Source organism: Canis aureus, chromosome 25 (assembly GCF_053574225.1).
Source record: "Canis aureus isolate CA01 chromosome 25, VMU_Caureus_v.1.0, whole genome shotgun sequence".
Taxonomy (NCBI): domain Eukaryota; kingdom Metazoa; phylum Chordata; class Mammalia; order Carnivora; family Canidae; genus Canis; species Canis aureus.
The window spans coordinates 44,571,917-44,595,872 of NC_135635.1; the positions used below are offsets into that span (position 1 = coordinate 44,571,917).

Consider the following 23,956-nt stretch of genomic DNA (forward strand, 5'->3'; position numbering starts at 1 on the left):
AGAAAGGAGAGAGTTGGGGCACTTGAGTGGCTCAGTCAGTTAAGCATTTGCCTTCACCTCAGGTCATGACCTCAGGATCCTGGAATCAAGCCCCACATTGGGCTTTCTGCTCAGTGGAGAGTCTCCTTCTCTCTCTCCTGCTGCCTCCACCTACCTCTGGCCCCTGCCACTGATGCTTACACTTGTGCATGTGCGCACATGCTTTCTTTCAAATAAATCTTTATGGAAAAAAAGGAAAGATAAAAATGGAAATGAGGATAGCTATAGAGAACAGACATGGAAAGTGAACAAAAGAAAAATTGAATGAACACAGAAAAAGAGAAATAGAACCGTTTTTAAAATATAAACTCTTAGCTCCTTTTGTTCTTAGTTTACAGAGGGGTTGATGATATCCCTACCTAGGCTATGGTCATACCAACTGAGAGACTTAATTGCATTCATGTTGTAAATTTAGAAAATTCTCCAGAATTTTGAAGTTATGTGCTATTTTCCAGTTAAATCCTTGCTGTTTGTTAAACACTGTTTGTTTCCTCATAATGTGTGATGGAAAATTTTGTTACATACAGACATTTCCATGGTATAATGTTAAAGACAGCAATGTCAACCCATAGATCAAGAAATGCACACTGGAGTCTTAGAGCTGTATTTACTTCTCCATGATATGGATATTGCCTCATAGTAGACATTGTAGCTGATTTAGTTATCTACTTATTTGATGAGTAAAGATAAGGCCTACCGTTCAAATTTAGCATATTGCCATAGAAAATTTAACTTCTCTCTTTTTGAAGGAGGGAAGAATCTAAAGAAGAGAATGAAATTGGATTCCTAGTAGCTCCTTTGGATATTAATAGCCATATAGTGAAAATGCAACTAAAAGCCCACTGGAAGCAGAATGCATGCCTAGTTAATTTTAAAAACTTTCACTTCAAAATTTTACAGAAGAACAGTGCTTCTTAAAGCACTGACATACTGCTATATCAAAACTGAACTGACATTAAACTATTTCTTTGTATAACAGCTTGTCTTTGAAATGAAAAAGTATTTTTGCTTAGTTCTCTTTTTCAAATATGCTGAAATGGACTTAACTCAGTTTTTCTTTCTTTTTTTTTTTTTTTTTTTTTTAACTCAGTTTTTCTAAGGGAAAAAAAATATCTCCAGGCTGAGACCAAAACAGGAAATTTCAAACTAGGAATTTTTCTGAAAGTTTTAAGTGAATGAAACCAAGAATTCATTAATAGGCTTGTCATGATACATTATGTTACAATCAGGCTATTGTAATCATCAAAAGAGTTTTGTTCACATTTATGAACTGTGTTATAAGTTTCTTCTTCTTCTTTTTTTTTTTTTTTTTTTAAGATTTTATTCATTTACTTATGTGAGACACAGAGAGAGAGAGGCAGAGACACAGGCAGAGGGAGAAGCAGGCTCCTCGCAGGGAGCCTGATGTGGGACTCGATCCCAGGACTCCAGGATCACACCCTGGGCCAAAGGCAGGTGCTAAACCACTGAGCCACCCAGGGATCTCCCCTATAAGTTTTTTCTTGATTGAGAATATGCTCAGTCACTGAAGTTACTGCCTGAGGTGTGTGAAGTTGTGTCTTTAGCAGGCTTCCCTAAGAATCCTGAGAAACAGGAGATTTAGGTCATCCATAAAGGAATACAGCAACTAACACTACCTTCTATAAGCTTCTCCTTGGCTGCTAAAGATTGGCAGAGAAACCAAACAATTTTCTGCTACCTCACTGCAAGTAAGAATTTAAGGGAACAGTGCAGGTTTTTGAGAAAGATGACCCCTAATACTCAAAATGATTGGTCTGTGAAAGTATTACGATCAAGGTTTACCTTAGTTTTTTTGAAGCCCAAGAAATGTAAGACCCAAATCATTGCCAAATATGCACATCGATTTTGTGTGTGTGTGTGTATGTGTGTGTGTGTGTGTGTGTGTGTGTAGTGTGTTTACATATTTGTTTTGGGGGATGAAGAGCCCTCTGCAGCTAACATTTGTGTTAGCCAACTGTGTATGTCCAGTGCCATTCACCGCTACCATCCCCACCGCCCAGTAACACCCTCATGGGACAGGACAGGAGCCTTGTCCCAAGAATAATGCCTAGCATATAGTATCTGCTCAATAAATATTTGTTGAATGAGGAGATCCCTGGGTGGCTCAGTTGTTTGGCGCCTGCCTTCAGCCCAGGGCATGATCCTGGAGTCCCGGGATTGAGTCCCACGTTGGGCTCCCTGCAGGGAGTCTGCTTCTCCCTCTGCCTGTGTCTCTGCCTCTCTCTGTGTGTGTCTATCATGAATAAATAAATAAAATCTTTTTTTAAAAAAATTAAATAAATAAATAAATAAATAAATGTTTGTTGAATGAATAAGAGAAGAAGCGAGATTGGATAAATCCCATACTCCTTATCATATGCTACAAGGCTTTCCTTCATTTGGCCTATTTATTAAATACACATCTCTTCTCATCTAAGCCTTGAAGCATACTCAAGCACTTAGTTTTATACCTACAGTTTTTATACTTCTGCCCTTTTGCTCATGTTGTTCCTTCTGCCTAATATGCCCTTCCCTACCTTGTCTCCCTGGGCAATACCTAAATAGGAATCTGAGTTTTTAAGCTCAGCTCAGACATCATTTCTTCTATGTATCCATTCCTGAAACCCTAGGCAGAATGTGCCACTCCCTCTTTAGGGTTTCTGTAGTACTACAACACTTATATTTGTTTTCATATCCATCTTCCTATTCTAGCCTTCCTGTCTGTTAAAGACCTGAACTACAAAATTTTCATCTTAAAATTAGCACCACATCAACAAGTACCACTTTCTCAATAACTTAAATGAGCAAGTGAATTCTGGTGAGTTCTGCATAGTTTATTAGTTTGTATTTCATATTTGAGATTCTTTTTTTTTTTTTTTAATTTTTATTTATTTATGATAGTCACAGAGAGAGAGAGAGAGAGAGAGAGGCAGAGACACAGGCAGAGGGAGAAGCAGGCTCCATGCACCGGGAGCCTGATGTGGGATTCGATCCCGGGTCTCCAGGATCGCGCCCTGGGCCAAAGGCAGGCGCTAGACCGCTGCGCCACCCAGGGATCCCCATATTTGAGATTCTTATTTCTCCAATTAGGGAAGCCTCTTCACTGCCAGAACCATCTTGTATTTTTTAAGTGCCTAGCACAGTATTATATGTGTAGAGAATGTTTAGTATATACTTAGCTGATTATTTATCCATTGGGCAACCCAAGACAGTTTCCTCAGTGCCATTCAGTAGCTTTGGATAAGCTTACTATTGATGTTAGTAACCATTCAGACTCATCCTGAGTCATAACCCTATAATCTGCAACTGCTCAGCCTATAGAAACAGAAACTTATATCAGAAGATTTCACAGAATTGTTTTATTTCCTTTGCCTTTTTAGAGGCTGGCTATCACACCAACTAAACTTACGGATTTGCTTTTTTTTATTATTTATTGTTTTTTTGCTTTATGTATCCTAAAGCTCTGTTATTGAGTACATACACATTAACAATTGGTATGTGTTCTTGATGAATTGATTTATTATTATGTAATGTCTCCCTTGAAAACTAGTGGTATTCCATGCTCTGAAATGTGTTTTGCCTGACATTCACATAACCATTCTAGTTTTCTTTAGGTTAATGTGTGTGTGGTATATCTTTTTCCATATATTTGCTTTTAAGCTATCTGGGTCTTTATATGTAAAAAAAAGTTTCTTGAAGACAGCATATATTCCACCAGCACCAGGCACAGGTCTAGCAGGCAAGGCTATTTCTTCCTCCTTGGTTCCACAGGGCAGGGCTACCTCCTAGGTTTCAGTAGGCCAGGTTATCACCTAGGGCTAGAGGGGTGGAGTTGCCACCCCAGAGGACCTAGAGGACAGAGCATCCTGCCAAAGAGGATTATTCTTAAGCCTTAAAATCTAATAGAATTTACCTTGCAAGGTTTTGAACTTGCTTGAGACCCATGACCCCTCCTGGAATAGGAATGTCTAACTGTCCTACTACTACTGTATTTTAGAAGTAGATAAGTTGTCTGGTTTCAACAGGTTCATATCTAGAGAGGAATTTTTGCCTTAGGATGAATCATACCTTGAGTCTCATCCACATTTGATTTAGATGAGATTTGGAATTTAGAATTGAGGCTGAAATGAGTTAAGACTTTTGGGGTGTTGGGATGAGAATAAATGTGTTTTGCATGTGAGAAGCACAGGAATCTTGGGGGAGTGGAGGTGGGGTATTACAAGCTGAATTATGTCCCACCAAATTTGTATATTGAATCCCTAACTCCCAAAATGTGACTGTATTTGCAGATAGAGCCTTCAATGAGGTAATTAAGTTAAAATGAGGCTGATAGGGTGGGCCCTAATCCAATATAACTGGTGTCCATAAAAGAAGAGATTAGAACCTACAGAGAGATGCTAGGAGTACGTAATCACAGAAGGAAAAAAAACATGTGAGGAAGGCAGTCATCTGAAAGCCAAGGAGAGACCTCAGTAGAAATCAACCCTGCCAACACCTTGATCTTGAACTTCTAAGTTCCAGAACTGTGAGAAAATACATTTCTGTTGTCAAAATACACCCAGTCTGTTGTACTTTATATAGCAGCCTTGCAAGCTAATATGCCTTCTTTTTGAAAGATACTCTTCTCTGGATATAGAATCCTAGGTTGACTGTTTCATTTTTTAATATTTTAGAGATGCTGTTATATTTTTACCTGGCTTCCATAGTTTCAGATAAAAAGTCTTTTATATTCATGTACATATTTTTTCCTTGATCATGTTTCTTTTTTCTCTGACTACTTTCAAGATTCTCTTTTTATCTTTTGTTTTCAGCCATTTGAAAATAATCTGCCTACTTGTGTTTTTCTTTATATTTCCTGTTTGGACTAAAATCCTGGTTTGGATCTCTGAATCTCTTGGATCTGTGTTTTGTTGTCTTTCATTAATTTTAGAAAATTCTTGGCTATTATCTCTTCAAATATTTTTTGCCCCTTTCTCTCTTCTTCTATGACTACACCTACATATTTATTCAATTATTTGATCTTGTCCCATATCTTTTGGATGTCTGTTTTGTTTTATCTTTCATGTTATATTTCATGATTCCTACTATCAATCTGGATAATTTCCATTGATCTTCAAGCGTCTTCAAGTTCGCTTGTGTTTTTTTGTGTGCCTCATAATTTTCCATTGATTGTGTTTTTTTGTGTGCCTCAAGTTTTTGTGTGCCTCATAATTTTCCATTGATTGTGTTTTTTTGTGTGCCTCAAGTTTTCCATTGATCCTCAAGCGTCTTCAAGTTCGCTTGTGTTTTTTTGTGTGCCTCATAATTTTTTTATTAAATGGTAAATATTATATGTAAAAGAACAATTGGAAAAAAAACAAAAAAACAAAAAAAAAAGAACAATTGGAACTGAGGTCAGTAATATTTATGTCTGGAAATAGGCATTCCTCTTTCATAAGTCAGTAATTGAGCTGGATTTGAGTCTTGTTTTTGCTATAGTTACCTTTAGTGCACCACAGGCTTCAAATTTTCCAGTGAGCTACCACTATCATGTTTTTTTTTTTTTTTTTTAAGATTTTATTTATTTTACTCATGAAAGACCCAGAGAGAGGTAGAGACATGAGGGAAAAGCAGGCTCTATGCAGGGAGCCCAATGCAGAACTCAGTCCTGAAATCCTGGGATCGTGCTCACTTCGGCAGCACAGTGCTCGCTTCGGCAGCACATATACTGAAATCCTGGGATCACGCCCTAAACCAAAGACAGACACCCAACTGCTGAGCCACCCAGGCGTCCCACCACTATCATGTCTTTAATATAAATTCTAGAGTATTGATTTTTTTTTTTTTTAATTTATGATAGTCACACACAGAGAGAGAACGAGAGGCAGAGACATAGGCAGAGGGAGAAGCAGGCTCCATGCACCGGGAGCCCGATGTGGGATTCGATCCCGGGTCTCCAGGATTGTGCCCTGGGCCAAAGGCAGGCGCCAAACTGCTGCGCCACCCAGGGATCCCTGATTTTTTTGTTTTTCCACTGTGTTCTCAGCTTTCAGTAGGTTCCCCATGCCTTTGTCATGGAAGGCTCTTTCTGTATGCTCTTTCCCTTCAAGTAGCAGACTGCTTTTGTTTCTCAGTCCAGTACTCATAGTCCGGTCAGGGGAGGTTTTTTCATTTTTCTGCTCCAGGCTCAGTCTTAGGCAGCCCTGGTTTCAGTGTTTCTGCCCCATCCCCAGTGACAGACAATTCTCCCTCTTCTTTAGTGCAAGGTCTAGACTACAGAAAGACTTCCTGCTCTTCCCTAGTACCAGAAGACTTCTGCTTTAAGATAGTTCAGAATATAGTGGATTTACTGTCTCTTCTCTGGTGATGGATTTCTTTGTCTAGTGTCAATGCAGAAGGTAGGATAGATTTTATTTACTGTTTTAGTAGCCAATCTTTGCCTAGGAACAGGGGTCATGAGAGTTTCTTGCCCTGGCCCCAGCAGCACATAGCTTTTCTTGTCAAAGCAAGGTCAGGCTGTAGGCACTGAAGGGTTTCTTGCCTTCTCCAGCACATGATTTTTGCTTTGTATCAAAGAAGAATCCCGAGTGCAAGTGAATCTTGTATGCCTGTCTTATTGTGGCTGCCATCACCACTTGTGCTCAAACAGGGCCTAGAGTATTGATAGATTTCTCTACCTTCAAACCTTGCCAGACCCCAAATACCTGAACCACAGAGGGAGAACTCTCAGGATTCCTGTTCTGCCCCTAATCTTTCTAACAAACATACTATGACATCTAATAGAATTGGGAAATAAAGTCTTATCATTGTGTAGAATTCTGTAAGAATCCACTTAGGAAACAAGAACTGATACTGTTTTTATTCCTGGTGCTGTATAAAATTGACAAAACTGGCATTCACTTACTCTAATAAAAACATCCCTTTTTTGAAAGATAGAAGATTATGTAGACGCATAGAACTATTAAGATTTTTTTTCAACCTATCAAACTTAATAGGTTGATTCCTTAATGGTAATTATAGGATAGCTAGATGGCAGAATGTGGTGAATTCTTTCTAGGCTCTGCCTTGAAACTATTCATAGCAGTGACTCTTAATTTCTAAGTTCTGTGAGTCTGCCCCCAAATTTTTTACTCTCTGGAGCTGTTTTGGGGGACGATATATTAGTTTTGATTGGATTGGACTTGTTAGGTGGGTACATAGATAATAGGCAAGCATATACATTAGTGTCATGTGCTGCTGGTGTCACCCTCATGAGAGATGATAAATAGTAGATGATAGTCCTCATTATTTTCAGTGAATATTTTACTAAGACTGTAGCTGATGAGCCCCCATCAGCCTTGGCATTAGGCTTATTCTAAAATCTTGAGCATGACAAATTCTGACCCTATATCTCTAGTTCTATCTGGGCTTTCTTAATCTCAGGCTTCCTATCATTCTATATCCATGTTGTTATCTAAGAGAGCAGCCTTAAGTATATATATGTCTCAGGAATCACAAAAGGTTTTTGCAAAAGATTGAGAAAACCTATACTTGCCTTTTTTTTTATATTATATATATTTAGTTGCAGTATGGGTCCATATGTTCTTCTTTGTGTGTGGTTGTACCAACTTATTTTTAATGAAATACTTTAAGCATTCAGAAAAAGTATAGAGATTAATGTAACATCAGATTTATACTCAGAATTAAAAAATATTACTATGTTATAACTGCTTCAAGGTTTGAGGTTTTTTTAATGCTAAATATAAAGTCCTCGTACTCCTTCTCAACCTTCTCAATTGCATTTTTCCTTTATCATCTGTAGTGGCAATCGCTATCCAGAACTGGTGTGCATTTTGCAGTCTACATTTGTACCTTTTTAATAAAAAGCACATATTTGTTTCCATAAACAATATGCAATACTGTTGAGTGTGATATAAATTTGAAATAAATGGTATCAAACTACTTAGGCTATCTTTCTGTTCTTTATATATACTGAACCCAGGCCCTCTAGTCACTTAGTATTGGAAAAAGAGACATTGTTGAAATTTTTTCCAAATATGTATAAATCTTATACCATTTTACATGTATTTCTGGACCTCTAAAGAAGCTTCTTTGAAAAAACAGATCAAGGTAGTGTCAGAGTAGAATGCTATTATCGTACAAAGTGGCTAGCATTAAGAAAAAGTCTTATTAAGTTCAGTTTTAGATTTGAACATCTTCTACATGTATTTTAGTCCCATATTTGACCACTGTCTGTTATTTTCCAGAATCACAGCTTATAGCAGAAATTCCAGGTCTATATTTCCCACACTACACTTATACATGCTTCTCCTACATGAGATGCCTTCGTTTCTTTGCCAAACCCTCTTGCCAGCTCTCGGGTGGGAAATCTTGTTAGTGTCTCCATGAATCCAGCATTGACACTAGATAACATACAACTAACATCTCTTCAAGGAGTTGAGTCATTGGTTCTTGGGGCAAGTATTAATAGAACTATGTGAAAATTGTGGGAAATTTTCAAATAAAACTTGTCAGTATATGCAGGCAATTAGAGGCTTTAAATTTTCAGACTTATTTTCATTGAGCTCATGAATTTGGGTCTTGGTGTATTTGGGAGGGATAAAAATGAGTTTAACCTAAGTGTTAGGTATGTCTTTAAAAGGTTATGTCAAACATATGCTACATATTATCTCCTTGATTTCAGGAAGATACAATAAGGTGGGTTACTCTAGATATTTGCAGATGCAGATACTAGAAATACCACACCCCTATGTGTAACCTTTCTCATAGCTGCAAGTGATTGTATTCAATTTTACAATGAGGTGAGGAAACATTTATAAGTCTATGGCTCTCCTATTTATACACTTTTGTGTTGTATAACATGATTTCCCTACAACAATGAACAACTTTTCAACTTGTCACCAGCACAATGGTTCATAGAAAGTGAATGTAGAAACAAGGTTGGAGCATAATATCGTTCATGGGTCAAAGTACCCTGATTTGAAGAAATTGTATGTATTGTGATTTACACACACTGGCCAGAGTCAATATAGTCACCAAACACTAAACAGATTCATTTGGGAATACCTATAGTTAGTTGATTACACTTTAAGCATTTTGGTATGCAGGTAAATGGATACATGCAGATTATATTTTAAAGACTTGGTATTTGGGTCCTATTCCTTTGGTTTTCTTTTTTTTTTTTTTTTAAGATTTTATTTATTTATTCATGAGAATACACAGAGAGGAGAGAGAGGCAGAGACACAGGCAGAGGGAGAAGCAGGCTTCATGCAGGGAGCCTGACGTGGGACTCGATCCAGGGTCTCCAGGATCACACCCTGGGCTGCAGGCGGCTCTAAACCGCTGAGCCACCGGGGCTGCCCTCCTTTAGTTTTCTATCTCTACACTTCACCAGGGATACATTGTTCAAATAGTGAATTTAAGGCTACTTCATCCTAGCTGCAATCTTGTTAAGGTCCGACAACCAATTAAATTTTGAATAGGTCATATTTCAGATAGCTTATGGCCAAAGAAAGCTTGTTTTTAAACATCTTTATATACAAAAGAACCATTATTTTATCTTTGAGATAATTTTTTCAAGCTCACATTACATTATTTTTACTTATCATAAAATTAAGAAGTTATATTCATAGAATTGTATTCAGTTAGCTTTGAGGTTAAAGGGAAGCATGTTCCAAAAGGATGAAATGAATAATCAGCAACTCAGTTCTAAATCTTACAATATCTGAATTGAGTGAGTAGTTCTGGAACCAGTGCCTCCCTAGAGGGATAGAGAGTTTCAGAATCTCTTAAAGAAATGTCCTCTATTCTTTGTTCCAATTTTCATGATTCTAATAATCAAGGGGAAATGAAGTTAGAGAAAAATAAGGTGAATCCAGAAGTGAGCTCTCAGGCAGTGTCAAGAGAGAAATTTGATTAGTTATGGAGTTTGTGTAACAGATAAAACCCAATGAGGAGTCCCCATGGGTCCTCATCTAGAATCAAATTATAAGTCACGTCTTCAATATCCTTCCAGTATATACAGTGAGTTTCCATAGGCTTTTTCTTTTTTTAACATCTCAACAGTATAACAACACCAGAGTTCATTTAAATAGACATGATTTTAAGGAGACCCTAAATATTACTGCCCAAGTATTCAGATATTCAGGACTCCTTAGAGTCATATCTGAGTCTAAGGCTGTGTATGGCATAGTACAACATAAATCCAGAACATCTTATTATATCAGAAAGTAAGGAAGTGTTCAAGAGTGGTAGGTATGTCAAAAGGACATGGAACTCTCAATGAAAAATTTTGAAGAATTTGAGCAGCAAAATCAATATTGATAATAGATAGTAGCCCATTGAATAAAATGGAAATCTATGTATCTATACTGGTATAAAGAAATGAATGAATAAGCGAATAGGAGAGAAAGGAAATCTGTATCCTATAGAAGAGTGTGGGCTAATAAAAGTGGAAGGAATGATGGAATAAGAGAATCACTATTTGGCAACCATCATAGTAATAACTGCTTTGGGCAAGAATCATCAATAAATGTGGAAACCAGTAGGTAAAAGTTTGTATTTGCATAGTGAAAGTATCTCTTCATAAATAAGGTATTCCACTCAATAACACAAAACTCTTTTAGTTAATTTATATTGGAAAAACCTAAAAGATACCATTTAAACCAAGTGACTGAAGTAAATTAACATCACCATTAGTAGGACAAATCAGCATTATATATTTTCTGATAATATGCACAAGAAGAACAAAGATATACTTCTACCAAATAATATGTAATCTAAATTTAACAATTAGGAAGTATTTATGAATTTATATGTAGATACAACAAATGAATGATAAAGCAAAGATAGTAAAATGTTATCAAGTATTCTGGATGAAGAGTTGGACAGGTCTTTATATTCTTGCAACTTTTCTGTAAGTTTGAAATTATTTCAAAATTTAAAAAAATTTTAAACTTAGGTCAGTAAATATGAGGTTCAGATTTTCATCATCTTGTGAAAATGGAGATGCCTAAGAGTATTAAAAATATGAAGAAGTGTACTAGTATAGACAACTCCAAAATATTACTTATAGGCAGCAACAAGATGATACAATCAGTTACAGAATGAACTGTAACTGTATATTGTATATTTGTATATTGACTAATGCAGTGTTACCCCATGACCTGTGGGTAGACATTTTAAGAAGGTAGTTTTTAGTTCAACAGAAAGAAAAGCTTACTAGATCTGTAAGCAAGCAAATGGATAGCCATATATGAAATCTGTTTTTCATTGGATGAGATGCTGTTCACTTGGGGTTGTAGAAAGGATTCAGCATTGGGAGATGATTTGAATCAGATTATTTTTAAGGTTGTTTTTTTCACCCCAACCCTGATTGTCTATTGTTCTAGTGTAAAGGGAATGTAAATATTGCCTCTCAAAATTTTAGGACTGTATTTGAATATGACATTGTAGCTCAAACAAAAAATAAAATAAGTAGAAGACTTAAGAGGAAGACAGAAATATTGTTAAAATAATTTATTCAAAAGGGCAGCTTATATAGAACAATTAAAGGCACAGAGCTCAGTTATAGGGTGAAGGGTTTTTTCTAAATGGTAAGAAGGCCCATGTTTCTCCTTTTTTTTCTGTTTCTTCTGAGGACAAAATGAGAGAGTATATTAAATTACAAAAAGAAACATTCCGGTTAAACAGGGAAGAATCTGTGAACATGGAATAAATTTCAAAGGGATATGATAGAATTTGCTTTCAGAGATTTAAAAACTAACATTGAGTCCCAGACCTTTAGTGCCCCCACCCTAACCCCATCATAGTTGTCAATATTTTGCCCATTTGATACAAATCATCTCATGCTATCCATAAATATATTTAGCCTATATGTTGAATGATTGAATATTTTTGAAAATGCAGCTTTCATTTCTGCAACTTTAATAGCCCTGGAATTTTAGGTAAAGCCAGTGTTTTTGGTTCTAAAATTGTGCCGTCGTAAACAAGGGTTAGCAATGGGTAGTTGGTTTTAGGCCTTAATAAAGAAATGTGTTTTAATTTCAGATATTAGGTAAATGGCAGGTATATAGCTAAAAATGCCCCAAATTTAGCAGGCATAGAAACATAAAACACTAAACATAAGAGAAAAAATGAAAAAAAATTGGACTTTATCAAAACTTTAAGCTTGTGTTCATCAAAATGCTGGGAGAAAATATTTTTTGTGTGTGTGTATGTGTGTGTGTGTGTTTGTGTGTGTGTTGAACAAAGGACTTCCATTGAGAAGATAAGTTTTAAAAGTCAACCTGGGTGGCTCAGTGGTTGAGCATCTGCCTTTGGCTCAGGTCGTGACCCTGGGGTCCCAGGATCGAGTCCCACATCGGGCTCCTTGCATGGAGCCTGCTTCTCCCTCTGCCTGTGTCTCTGCCTCTCTCTCTGTGTGTGTCTCTCATGAATAAATAAATAAAATGTTTTTTAAAATTTTAAAAATAAATAAAAGTCAATAACAAAAAGACAAAACAACGTAATTTTTAAGCAGACAGAAGACTTGAATAGACATTTCACAAGATGAAAATACACAAATTAAACATATGAAAAAATGCACAAATGAAAGCCACAATAAGATTGTACTACAATCTCACAAAAAAATGGTTGAAATTAACAAAACTGGTAATACAGTTGTTAGTAAGGATATGCAGCCCCTAGAACTCAGCTACATTGCTGGTAAGAATTTAATGTGGTACAAGACTTTGGGGAACCGTTAGGCAGTTTCTTACTAAATTAGATATACTCCTATTATATAATCCAGCAGTTCCCTTCTTACTAAAGAGAAGTGTGCACAAAAAGATGTGTACTAGAGTGTTCATAATAACTTTATTTTTAAAAGCCCCAAACTGGAAACAGTCCACATGTCATTAACAAAATAGATATTTTTAACTATTATGTATCATGTAATGGAATACTACTAAGCAGTAAGCAACAATGAACTAGTAATACAAGTAACTTTACAAATGAACCTCAAAAACACTATATCAAAAAAGCCAGATACAAAATAAAATGTAATTAATGTATGATTTCATTTGTATGACATTTATGAACAGGGTAAACTAATCCGTGGTGGTAAAAATTAGTACACTGGTTACCAAAGGAATTGACTGAGAAAAAGAATACAAGAGACTTTCTGGAATGTTGGAAATGTTCTATAATTTGGCTAGGGAGACAGTTATGTGGGTAAATGGATTTACCAAAATTCATCAAATTGTACACTTAAAGATCTATGCATTTCACAATATGTCGATGATAGTTAAAATGAAAACAGAGTGGTGTTTGGCTGGCTCAATCGGAAGAGCATGTGACTCTTGATCTCGGGGTCATGAGTTTGAGCCCCAAATTGGGCATGGAGCCTACTTTTAAAAAATAAGTAAACTTTTAAAAAAAAAAACTTTAGTAAAATATGAAAACAGAGAAATCATATCCCACAACTAGTCTCTTTTTAACTTTTTGAAGCAGTTAGACTGATAAGCAACAGTTGCTAAAAAGCTAAAAATGGAATTTCTCCTTAGAAAACAAATTCTTTTTTTCCACCATGAATGCCAGCCTCCAATCAGAGGCCCAAACACACTGGAATGAACTTGTATCAGCCAGCCTGCTCTGTGGGTCATGGAGCTTTGAATTCCAGCTCCCTTTCCCAGCACTCCGTCCCATTTTTTAATTTCCAGGGAAGTATTGTTCCAAAACTTGGCTCAGACCTTGTCATCTCCTTGGATTCCTTCTTCATTTGTTTTCTTGATTTTGATCAATCACTCTTTGGCTTGTATCCCTCTCTTTTCAAGATGGTGAATCAGGGGTGTGTAATGCTGGGGCAGTATTGGGCACAGAACCTAAAAGTCCTCTACCCTCACTCAGGGAATGCATCAATTATCAGTCACAACATAACGTTTCATTCTTCTCTCTTGAATGCATTTGCACAGATTGTTGTCCCACACGAGTGAGCCAAATGGACTTATGAGCTGTTGGGGGGCAAGGGATAGGGGACAGCAGGAAGAGAACATAAGAAAAGAAAAAGAATAGTTCTTTGTGGGGCAACAAACTTTGTTCTGGTTCCCAGCCTGACTGTTTCTGATCTGGCTTTCTCCTTTTTGTGATGTTTGAACTCCTTATCCAAAAAACTAAGAGCAGCAGAGTTTGAGAGGCTGAGAGAGAGGCAAGACCAGCAATCCAGCAAAAATAACTGCAGAGCTGTGAAGATAAATGTGTGTCTGTATCAGAACTGGGCTTGAGTAGTGTGTGTGTGTGTGTGTGTGTGTGTGTGTGTGTGTGAACAAATTTATGAGAAAAACCCTGTGGAGTAGCCTCACTGCTTCTCTCCCTCTGCTGCTCTCATACAGTCTGGCACTTTCTCCTCCCTCTGACAGCTGCCATTAACCTTTTTGTGCAAAGAGCAGAGTATCTTGCCAGTTGGATGTTGAAAATCTGTCAGAGAAAAGCTTGTTCAAAAAAAAGGGGGAGGAAGATAGGGATGAGCTGGGCAGACACCACAAGAGAGGATGGGGGCTGACAGGGTGCTAAGCTGGGCCATAGAACACCCTGCTGTTGTCTTCTGATAAAACCTCCAAAAGCTGAGTTGGGGAAAGGATGAGGAAATGAGGATTTGAATATAAAGACAATAAGGACCTCTTACATAGCTGAAATTACACAGATATTAAGCTTTATTTGCACTCACTCCCAGTGTGAGAGTAGCCTTATGGTGCACCCATGAAAGGATGCACTTAAATGGGGACAGAGCTACAGGCTTGGTGCAGAATGGAGTATAATCTTGCTTGTGGAGAGAGAATATTAAAAGGCTTAGCTAGACCAGAACTTTTTTTGATAGAAAAGATCAAGATCCCTCCAACCATTTCCTTTCTTACTTCTCTCAGAGAAGGGGAATTCTCCTTTTTCTGTTTTGTCTGCAGGTCTTTCCCTCCACTTCTTGACTAGGATAGCTCTTGGTCCTCGTTACTGGTGCCTACCTCCAACTAGCCTGTACCAAATAAAAGTGAACATAAAACACCTATTCTGAATTCAGGTCTCATGTCCTTAACTTTGCAACAAAAAATGCAAGAACCTTTTTTTAGTCTAGTTTTTATTAGCTTGGTCTTGCACTGGACTCTTTAGAGTTCTAAAGTATGAATATGGAATGTTTTGTTAATTACAAAGCTCTGTGTTTATAGAGATCTTAATGTTTTCTAGCTTCCCTAACTGCATTTTTCCTTTTGTGTTTAAAGTATTCCCGTGGGAGAAGAGGTTAACACTCGTGATTCCCTAGAGCTCCTGCAGGAGCAATTATTTACCATCTTGGTATTTTAATGAGTCTTGACAATTGCTACAGTCCAGTACATTAAACACGGCTCTGTCATCTCCAATGTCATCTTACACAGATAGTGCTCCCACAATGAAGCAAAGAAGAAAATTAATCCTGTGGATACAAAAAAAAAAAAAAGTCATGACCAGCATAAGCACTGCAAACTTAAAGCCAGTAGAACTTAGAAACTTTGGAAATGACAGGTTTTTGGTCTAGTCAGAACATTTGAAATAAATGGCCCTAAGCTTTCTTCCAAACTATTTCTTTACCAAATGTTTGGTGGGACAGTCTAGAAATAGATTTTCTATAGGCATTATCTCCTATGGTGTATGCCAGGGGCTCCACCGTATTTCTACCCCAGCACACCAGAAGGATACAAAGCTCCTGTGGTAACAGTGGCTAGGTGCAACAGTCATTCTCTAAGGGAAACTTATATAAACTTAAGAAAAGACAAAAGTGGGGGAGTACACCTCTCTTCCAATGGGACAGAACCTTTTAGGTGTAAAATCAAAAGGATACCTTGAAATAAAAGCAATCTTCAGGGATCCCTGGGTGGCGCAGCGGTTTAGCACCTGCCTTTGGCCCAGGGCGCGATCCTGGAGACCGGGATCGAATCCCACGTCGGACTCCCGGTGCATAGAGCCTGCTTCTCCCTCTGCTTCTCCCTCTGCCTATGTCTCTGCCTCTCTCTCTCTGTGTGACTATCATAAATAAATAAAAATTTAAAAAAAAATAAAAGCAATCTTCAGTCTACATACAGGCTGTACTACCATTCCTGACTTGGCTCTCCTGTGCCCCACAACCTAAAGCCCTGCTTCCAGACAGTATGGGGAAATACTGCCACAGACCTCCCTTCCTGCAGTCTGAAGAGTCCCTGCTACTTGAATGACCTAGCCCTTCACAGCAGCCACTAGTTACTGTTCTAGCTGTTGTAGCTTTTACTCCCTGAGTCTCTAAGAGAACCTCCTGTACCCCTTTTAAGAACATCCTGCTGCTGGAGCTACTCCATAGAAGTGAGGTTTTCTGCTAAGTAGGAGAGATGGGACTGGACCACACTCACCCGCCACTGAGGCAAGCGAAAATGTTTTTCTAAAGTCCGGAGTTAGAGCCCAGAAGGCATCTTCCAATATGTAAAATGTTACGAATGGCGGTTAAGTTCTATGACATCATATACCAACAATATTGTATTAGTTTGCAAGGCTGCCATAACAAAATACCACAGACTGGGTGGCTTGAACAACAGTAATTTATTTCTTACAGTTCTGGAAGCTAGCAGTTCAAGACTGAGACATTGGCACAGTTGGTTCCTCCTGAGGCCTCGTCCTTGGCTTGCAGATGGCCGCCTCCTCACTGTATCCTCACATGGCCTTTCCTTCATATACATGCATCCCTGGTGTCCCTGTGTCCAGATTGCCTCCCCTTCTTCACAAGGACACCAGTCATTGCAATAGGACGCCCCCTAACAGCCTCATCTTAACTCAGTTAGTTACTCTTTAGATCTTTAAAGTAGATATTGCTCCTTTAATTATCTGCATTCTGAGGATATGGGATTAGAGCTTCAATATGTGAGTTGGGGGAGGGAGCATGATTCAGCCCAGAGCAAGCATTATGGGTCAGTATCTCATGGGGACTGCTTGGGAACCTAACTACCACTTAGGTAATTGTTTCTGGGTTTCAAACAACTGACTTTCAAACAAACTCTGGAAACAGCATTCCAAATAAATCATGGGGCCCTGCTTATTAAAAGGTGGAGGGGGGGTACTGCACTACTGCACAATCTGTTACTCACATCCACTAATTACAGAATACTCCCCCCAGGGGAGTTGCAGGGTGTGCTGGTGACTTCAGTCCAAAATGCTATGTGAAAAGAAGTTAGTCATTGGACCTTCCTCAAAAAAGCTGTGTAATCGACATAAAGGCACATAAAACTTGAAGCTGATACTTGTTTAGTGAATGAATGAAATCAGGAATTTTCTAGAGGTATTCTTCTATACTGTATGAATGCCCCTTTATTGCTCTGCCTACTAATTTTTATATAAAAGACCACTTAGGCACAAAAGAAAATCTCCCTACCTGGCCTATGTTCTCCTAGTGAAAGGGAGCCTTTAATTTTAACACTTAACAGATCTTGTTTTAAATTGCAGTGATACTTAGTAGTACTATAAATTAGGTTTTGGTTGATGAATTAGGTTTTAATATTATCAGACTTTAAAAATCTTACCTTTTTTTTTTTTAAAGATTTTATTCTTAGGTAATCTCTGTACCCAATGTGGGGCTCAAACTCACAACCCCAAGATCAAGAGTCACATGTTCCACTGATTGAGCCAGCAAGACCCCTTAATGTTACCCTTTTATTTTTTTAAGAGTTTATTTATTTATTAGGGTGAGCGAGAGAGAGAGAGAGAGAGAGAGGGAGAGAGCATGAACCAGGGGTGCGTGAGTAGGAGCAGAGGGAGAGGGAAAAGCAGACTCCCCACTGAGCAGGGAGCTTGATGCAGGGCTCAATCCCTGGACTCCAGGATTATGACCAGAGCTGAAGGCAGACACTTACCCGACTGAGCCACCCAGGCACCCCCTAATCATACCGTTTTCTAGTGTAAACCTAAGCCAAAAGGCCAGACACTAACATCCTTTTGCCAGCCTAACAGAAAAGCATGATAGTAGTGGCTTAAAAGTAGTAGGATGTGGGACACCTGGGTGGCTCAGCGATTGTCTGCCTTCGGCTCAGGGTGTGATCCCAGGATCCTGGATCGAGTCCCGGGCTTTCTGCGGGGAGCCTGCTTCTCCCTCTGCCTGTGTCTCCACCTCTCTCTCTCTGTGTGTCTTTCACAAATAAAATAAATCTTTTAGAAGAAAAAGTAGTAGGATGGGATGTTTGATAAAGCTCCTTCCTATATGCCTGAAATTGCACTGTTCAGTTTATTCCTTTGAATCAGTTATCCCTCCAAGACACTGCCTTTTTAAATGCAGATATTTAGGAAGGATAGCACATTGGCATCATCACCTTTGCATGCCTGGGGTACCTGAACACCAGAATGTTAAGAACAGTGAGTAACTGGGAAAGTACAAAAAAGAGCCACATAAGGGATCCCTGGGTGGCTCAGCGGTTTAGTGCCTGCCTTTGGTCCAGGGTGTGATCCCGGAGTCCCAGGATCAAGTCCTACATCGAGCTCCCTGCATGGAGCCTGTTTCTCCCTCTGCCTGTGTGTCTACCTCTTTCTCTCTCTGTGTCTCTCATGAATAAATAAATAAAATCTTAAAAAAAAAAAAAAAAGGCCACATTGCCAGATTAAAAACCAGATTAATCTTCTCAGTGTAAACCAGGCCTGGTGATAAAACATCATTATACTTCAGATTCTCTGGTTTTAGGCTATTTGATGCATCAAGAGTATATGGGAAATCATACCAACATTTTGCAAGTCTTTAGCCTAAATTTGAATCAGTAGATACTACTCCTAAAAGTATGTTTAACACAGAGGCATGTTAGGATGCACCTAGCAGGAAGGTAGGGAATCATTGAAAAGTTACCTAACTAGATTTTCTCTAGCATCCTATGATGAGACACAGGGAAGGCACAATGAGAAGTCTTCATGAGATCTAAAGAACTCCTCTAACTAGAAATAGGCTGCAGGCTCTCATTTGGGGATCACTGTTCTAATGGTATTTTATCAGGAATGAGCTATGTTTATTCGTACATTGATAATTAAAGCTGGAGAGAATTTAGAGATCTTTGAATCTCCACTTCCCTTTTTTTTTCTTTTGCACTTTTGCATACAAGGAGGCTGAGGCCACAGAGGTAAAGCGACCTGCCCAAGATGATGAAGCTAAGTGGCACAGTTGGGACAGGACATTTCCTTCTATTTCAGACCTCTCCCCACTACTGCACATCGAAAACCCCTCTGGAAGAAAATCCTCTTGGCTGGTCAGAGGAGGCTCTAGTAATAACAGTATTCTCTTTTGGTTAATGTTATAATCCACATGATGCTGCAAGGCCACTTGCCTTCTAACCCAAGCAGAGTGTGTGTCAGTAATGGATCACACCAGAGAGGTGCTGTGCACCTGCATTGTGCACAGACCAAGTACTGTGACTTTCTTCAGGGGAGAAAAGTTCATGGTAGATCATTTAAAGTATCTATGAAGAAGTTTCTGGAACCTCAGGGCTGCAGCTTTGCCAGCACCTCTCTTGCTCCGTACACACTCAGTTGAACCCTCAGTGTTAGGCCCTTATGTACCAGCTAGTGTATTGCAGCCCACAGGCAACCATCCTATAGGTGCCAGGCATAACTGGAAAGAGCCACATGCAGGAGTTGCTGGGGTGTTTATTTGGCCTCCTTGGGTTGTGTGCAGTGGGATGATCCCATGACTTCTTCTTCTGGAAGAGCACATTCTCACTTGGCAACTTCTTAAGGTTCAGTTCACCTCCAGCTCCAGCTGCTTCCTCAGAGAGAAAAGATCTGGTGATCCTTCCCTCCATAAGCTACATGAAACTTCACAGAAGTACTTGCTTTGCTGTGGACTTGCCTTCTCAAGCTTTGGTCACTCTTTCCATGTGGAAATAAAGCTGGGTGAGGCCATTTGAGCTCTGGACTGCCATGGCTTTGCCCATACTTTCTGGGGGAACTATGCTATGAGTGTGGTAAGCCTTAACATTCATTGAGTCAGGCTGGACTAGAAATGTCCCTGGAGCCTCTCATTCTCAACACCGACTGCAAAATTCTGAGCATTAGGGACTATGAGAATATCCTTTGAACCTCAACCATCCCCAAGAACTTTCAAATCACATCACATATTTTCTTCCCTTTAGCAATCTGAATTAGTTACACAGAACTCCAGACACCTACCTCATCCCCAGCCTTGTCCATGTCACATATAGAAAGGTAATACTACATCATTGTATTATGCTTGCCCCTCACAGCCCCTCACAGCTGCTCATGGTCCTCTGTAAGATGGCCACGCATACCCAGGGGAATCACTCAGAACAGCCCACGTGATTCCAGAGCACCCCTCCCAAGGCCCTTCTGAATTATTGAGCCAGGAACTTGTACCACATTGAGGGGTCTTCTGTCATCCACCAAGGAGTCAGGAGACACCACTCCAGGAATATGTCAGGTTGGCAGTGAAAACAGAAAACCTCAAGCAGGATCCATAGTTCCCTATGGGAGGTTTTCCAGTCTCTCCCTGCCACACTCACCCCAGAATCAGACCCAGGTGCTAGAAATAGCAGGCACCAGTCCTGGGCATAGGGTGTGTTTTGAGCACATGCCACTGTGATGGAGGAAATTACCTTCTCTCCTCCTGCTTGGTCAGAGAAATGAGGTGGGACTGGATCAGGCTTTGTACTGGTTTAGCACTAAAATCTCAGCTGCAGCAAGCCTTGTTCTCACTGCCCTGACAGTTTCAGCATTAGATTTCTTATTAGTTGTTTGGGTTTGGGGTTTTTTTGTTGTTGTTTCATCCTCTCCCTTTTGACACTTTTCTTTTATGAGAGCCAAACCAAATACACTGGGCTGGCGAGCTAGCTTGTCTGTGTCTGCGATTCCCAGAACTCTGCTGCTGTCCTGATGGATCTCTTTGGCAAGGAAGGAAATTTTTCTCCATTTTGATAATGACAGGCCCTTAATTTTAATGTCTCTATTTATGTCAGTTAACAGATTTGTAAGAGATAATGTGAGATACTACCAGACCAACTTAGGCAACCATATGAAATTCTGCCTAGCTAGAAATATGGTTCTAACTCTCTCAAGCCTCATGTACTAACTCAGCAAGTCATGTACTAACTCAGCAAGTCTTTGGACTGGCAAAGCCATTGGAGACAATGCCATCCATTTCTCTGCCTCAAGTGCATGCTTCATGTGAGCACCCCACCCAAATGGGTAACTGGCTGGTTCTTTTCAGCTTTACTGAGGTATAATCGACAAATAAAATTGTAAGATTTTTAAAGTGTACAGTGTGATGACTTGATCTACATTGTGGAAGGATCCCCCCAACGCCATTGAGTTAACACACCCATCACCTCACATAGTTCCCTTTTTTTTAACTTCTACTCTCTTAGCAAATTTCAGTTATAGTTCAATTATACAGTACAGTGTCACCAACTGTAGTCTTGTTCTTTGAGTAGGATGATGTATCACAGTTCCCTCAATGTTCCAGGGACATTTTTACACTAAAGATGATTCCCTGTTCTCTTGTAGCGGGGACCAGACAGACCAATGTAAATCTCTTACTGGGTGTTATGAGGGTTTTCTATTCCCACTTTATCTTTTGCAGTCATGCCTTCTGCTTTCTTGCTATACTCCTCTGTTCACTCCTTCACTTGCTCAGAGAAGGTATAACACCTATATCAAGATACAGTCTTTTAGAAAGACAGTACCTGAGAGGTTCTCCTAGGCACAGAATGCTACACAGAAAACATTCACATTATCTCAGTGAAGGAAGAATGATATAGGCAGAAAGCAGCAGCCAGTGTTTTTGAGGTGTCTAGACAGAAGTAGCTTAGAAATTAAACTGTTAGTGACATCAGCAAATACAAAATAGAGTTATCAGAAAGCAAAAGTTTGTGCTGGTTTATGTACAGATAACAGTCTAAATCTGGATTGTTACATCCATTTTACTTGCCTGGTTCCAGCCCCTGCTGTATGTAAGGAGGTTAATTTAGAGTGGCAGGATGTGTTTTGGTGCCACTAACCCTGACTCATTTTACCATTTTGACTTGGGTTACTTGACCTCTCAGTTGTTGCCTTTCTCAAATTCATGACTGACTGACTTTGAAAAGAAAAGCAATAGTGAGCAATATGACAACTTTTTTTTTAAGATGTATTTATTTACCTTAGAGGGAAAAACAGAGCACAAGCAAGAGGAGCAGAGAGAGAGGGAGAGAGAATCTAAAGCAGAGTCTGTGTCAAGCATGGAGCCCAGTGCGGAGCTCAGTCCCACAACCCTGAGACCAGATGACCTGAGCTGAAACCAAGAGTCAGATACCTAACCAACTGCACCAGCCAGGTGCCCCAATATGACAAGTCTTAAGAGATCTAGAAGTTAACTAGCGAGACCAGATTTCTTGTAGAACTTTCCTCTGAAGCAGGGGGGGACTTCCTTTCTTCTCTGGAGATCTTGTGCTTCTGGAGAGAGTAGTTTGATCCCCTAGCTACTGGTAGTTGGGCTTGAAGGATAATACACAGGTGTTCCTAAGGCAGGCACTTCTGTCAGTCTGAACTCTACTGGCCACTGCACCTCCTTAGGCCTTGGTTGTCTTACTTGAAGGACTATGAGAGTTGAACTGATAGTTCTCAGCTCTCTTGTGGTTAATGATTCTCAATTTCAGAATCAGTAGTTCTACTATTTGATATTTTGTTGGGGAGGAGATTAGTGTAGAAAACTTTATGAAAAAAAAAAAAAAGAAAACTTTATGGGGCACCTGGTGGGCTCAGTCAGTTAAGCATCTGCCTTTGGCCCAGGTGGTGATCTCAGGGCCCTGGGATAGATCCCCAGGTCAGGCTCCCTGCTCAGCGGGGAGTCTGCTGTTCCCTCCCTCTGCTCTACCCCTGCTCATGCTCTCTCACTCGCTCTCTCTCAAGTAAATAAAATCTTCAAAAAAAAAACACAAAAAACTAAGTTATATGCTTTGTGTTGATACAGGTTGACTAAAAATCTTAACTACTTATTTCTTTCAGAGCTAGGGAGCTGCCAGTGTGGCACTGTGAATTTTCAGAGCTGTAGTAAAGAAAGAGAGCAGCTCCTGAGTTGCTTTTGTTTTTGTTTTCTTTTTAACCTTTGAAAACTAAAGGTAAAAATACATAGAGAAATCTAGCTACACCAAGGCATATGGCATCCATTCATTCAATTACTATTTGGGGAGCACCTACTCTATACCAGGCATAACATGTTCTTGAAAGTACTAGAAAATACTAGAAAGTAATTTATGATTTTCTTGCTTTGAGAGGCTCAAGTACCTGGGGTTCCTTCCTACCTTGATGCTTTTGTCCTGAGGGAATGAAAGGAGGAAGTCCCTTTAGTGATATAAAACCTAATGAACCTTGAGGAGATCACTGGACTATCAAACTGTTCAGCAGTGGAATTTTGAGTGTGGATCATGTATCTACAGGCCCCCTTGGTGGAATGGTGCTAAACTCTTGTTTTTATTATGCCGTTTCGTTGAAGATTAGTCATGGAATAGCAACATCGTATTTACTTTTGGTCTAAGACAATAAATAGCCTTTCCTTCTCTTTCTTTTCTTTTCTTTATTATTTATTTGAGAGAGAACACAACAGAGGGACAAGCAGACTTCGTGATGAGTCCAGTGCAGGGTTCAATCCCATGACCCCAGCTAAAATCGAGTCAGCCACCATCTGTCTGAGCCACCCTGGCACTCCTACCCTTGCCTTCTTATGAGAACAAAATCAGACATTGCCTGACAAAGGAGTTCATTACAAGTTAGAGAGGAGGAGCAGAACCAGTAGCAACCTCAAGATCATGACCACTTCCACTCAGCATGGCACAGAACCTCAGGCCATGGTGACAGTTGCTTCAGGCTCTACTTGACAAGCTACTGGGGCAGATGGAGACTTCAGAAAGAAAACTAGGAGATTCAAGCTGCAAGCTCAGACTTGAAATA

At 39.3% G+C, this 23,956-nt stretch overlaps 1 protein-coding gene across 14 annotated transcripts in view; it reads left to right on the top strand.

Annotated features, from left to right (window-relative positions):
* Positions 1-23,956, top strand: part of ERC1 (ELKS/RAB6-interacting/CAST family member 1) — a 534,848-nt gene that overhangs the window by 489,481 nt on the left and 21,411 nt on the right. Inside the window, exon 20 of one of the 14 annotated variants that reach the window (XR_013364494.1) lies at positions 2,752-2,857. The exons of 12 other annotated variants lie outside the window; for them this stretch is intronic. Coding sequence is in view for 1 of the 2 variants with exons in the window: in XM_077871599.1 (XP_077727725.1) it covers positions 789-803 (15 nt within the window). In the remaining variant the exon portion in view is untranslated. Of the gene's footprint in view, positions 1-788; positions 940-2,751; positions 2,858-23,956 lie in introns of those variants that run through there. One more of the 14 variants, XM_077871599.1, reaches the window with a different exon arrangement.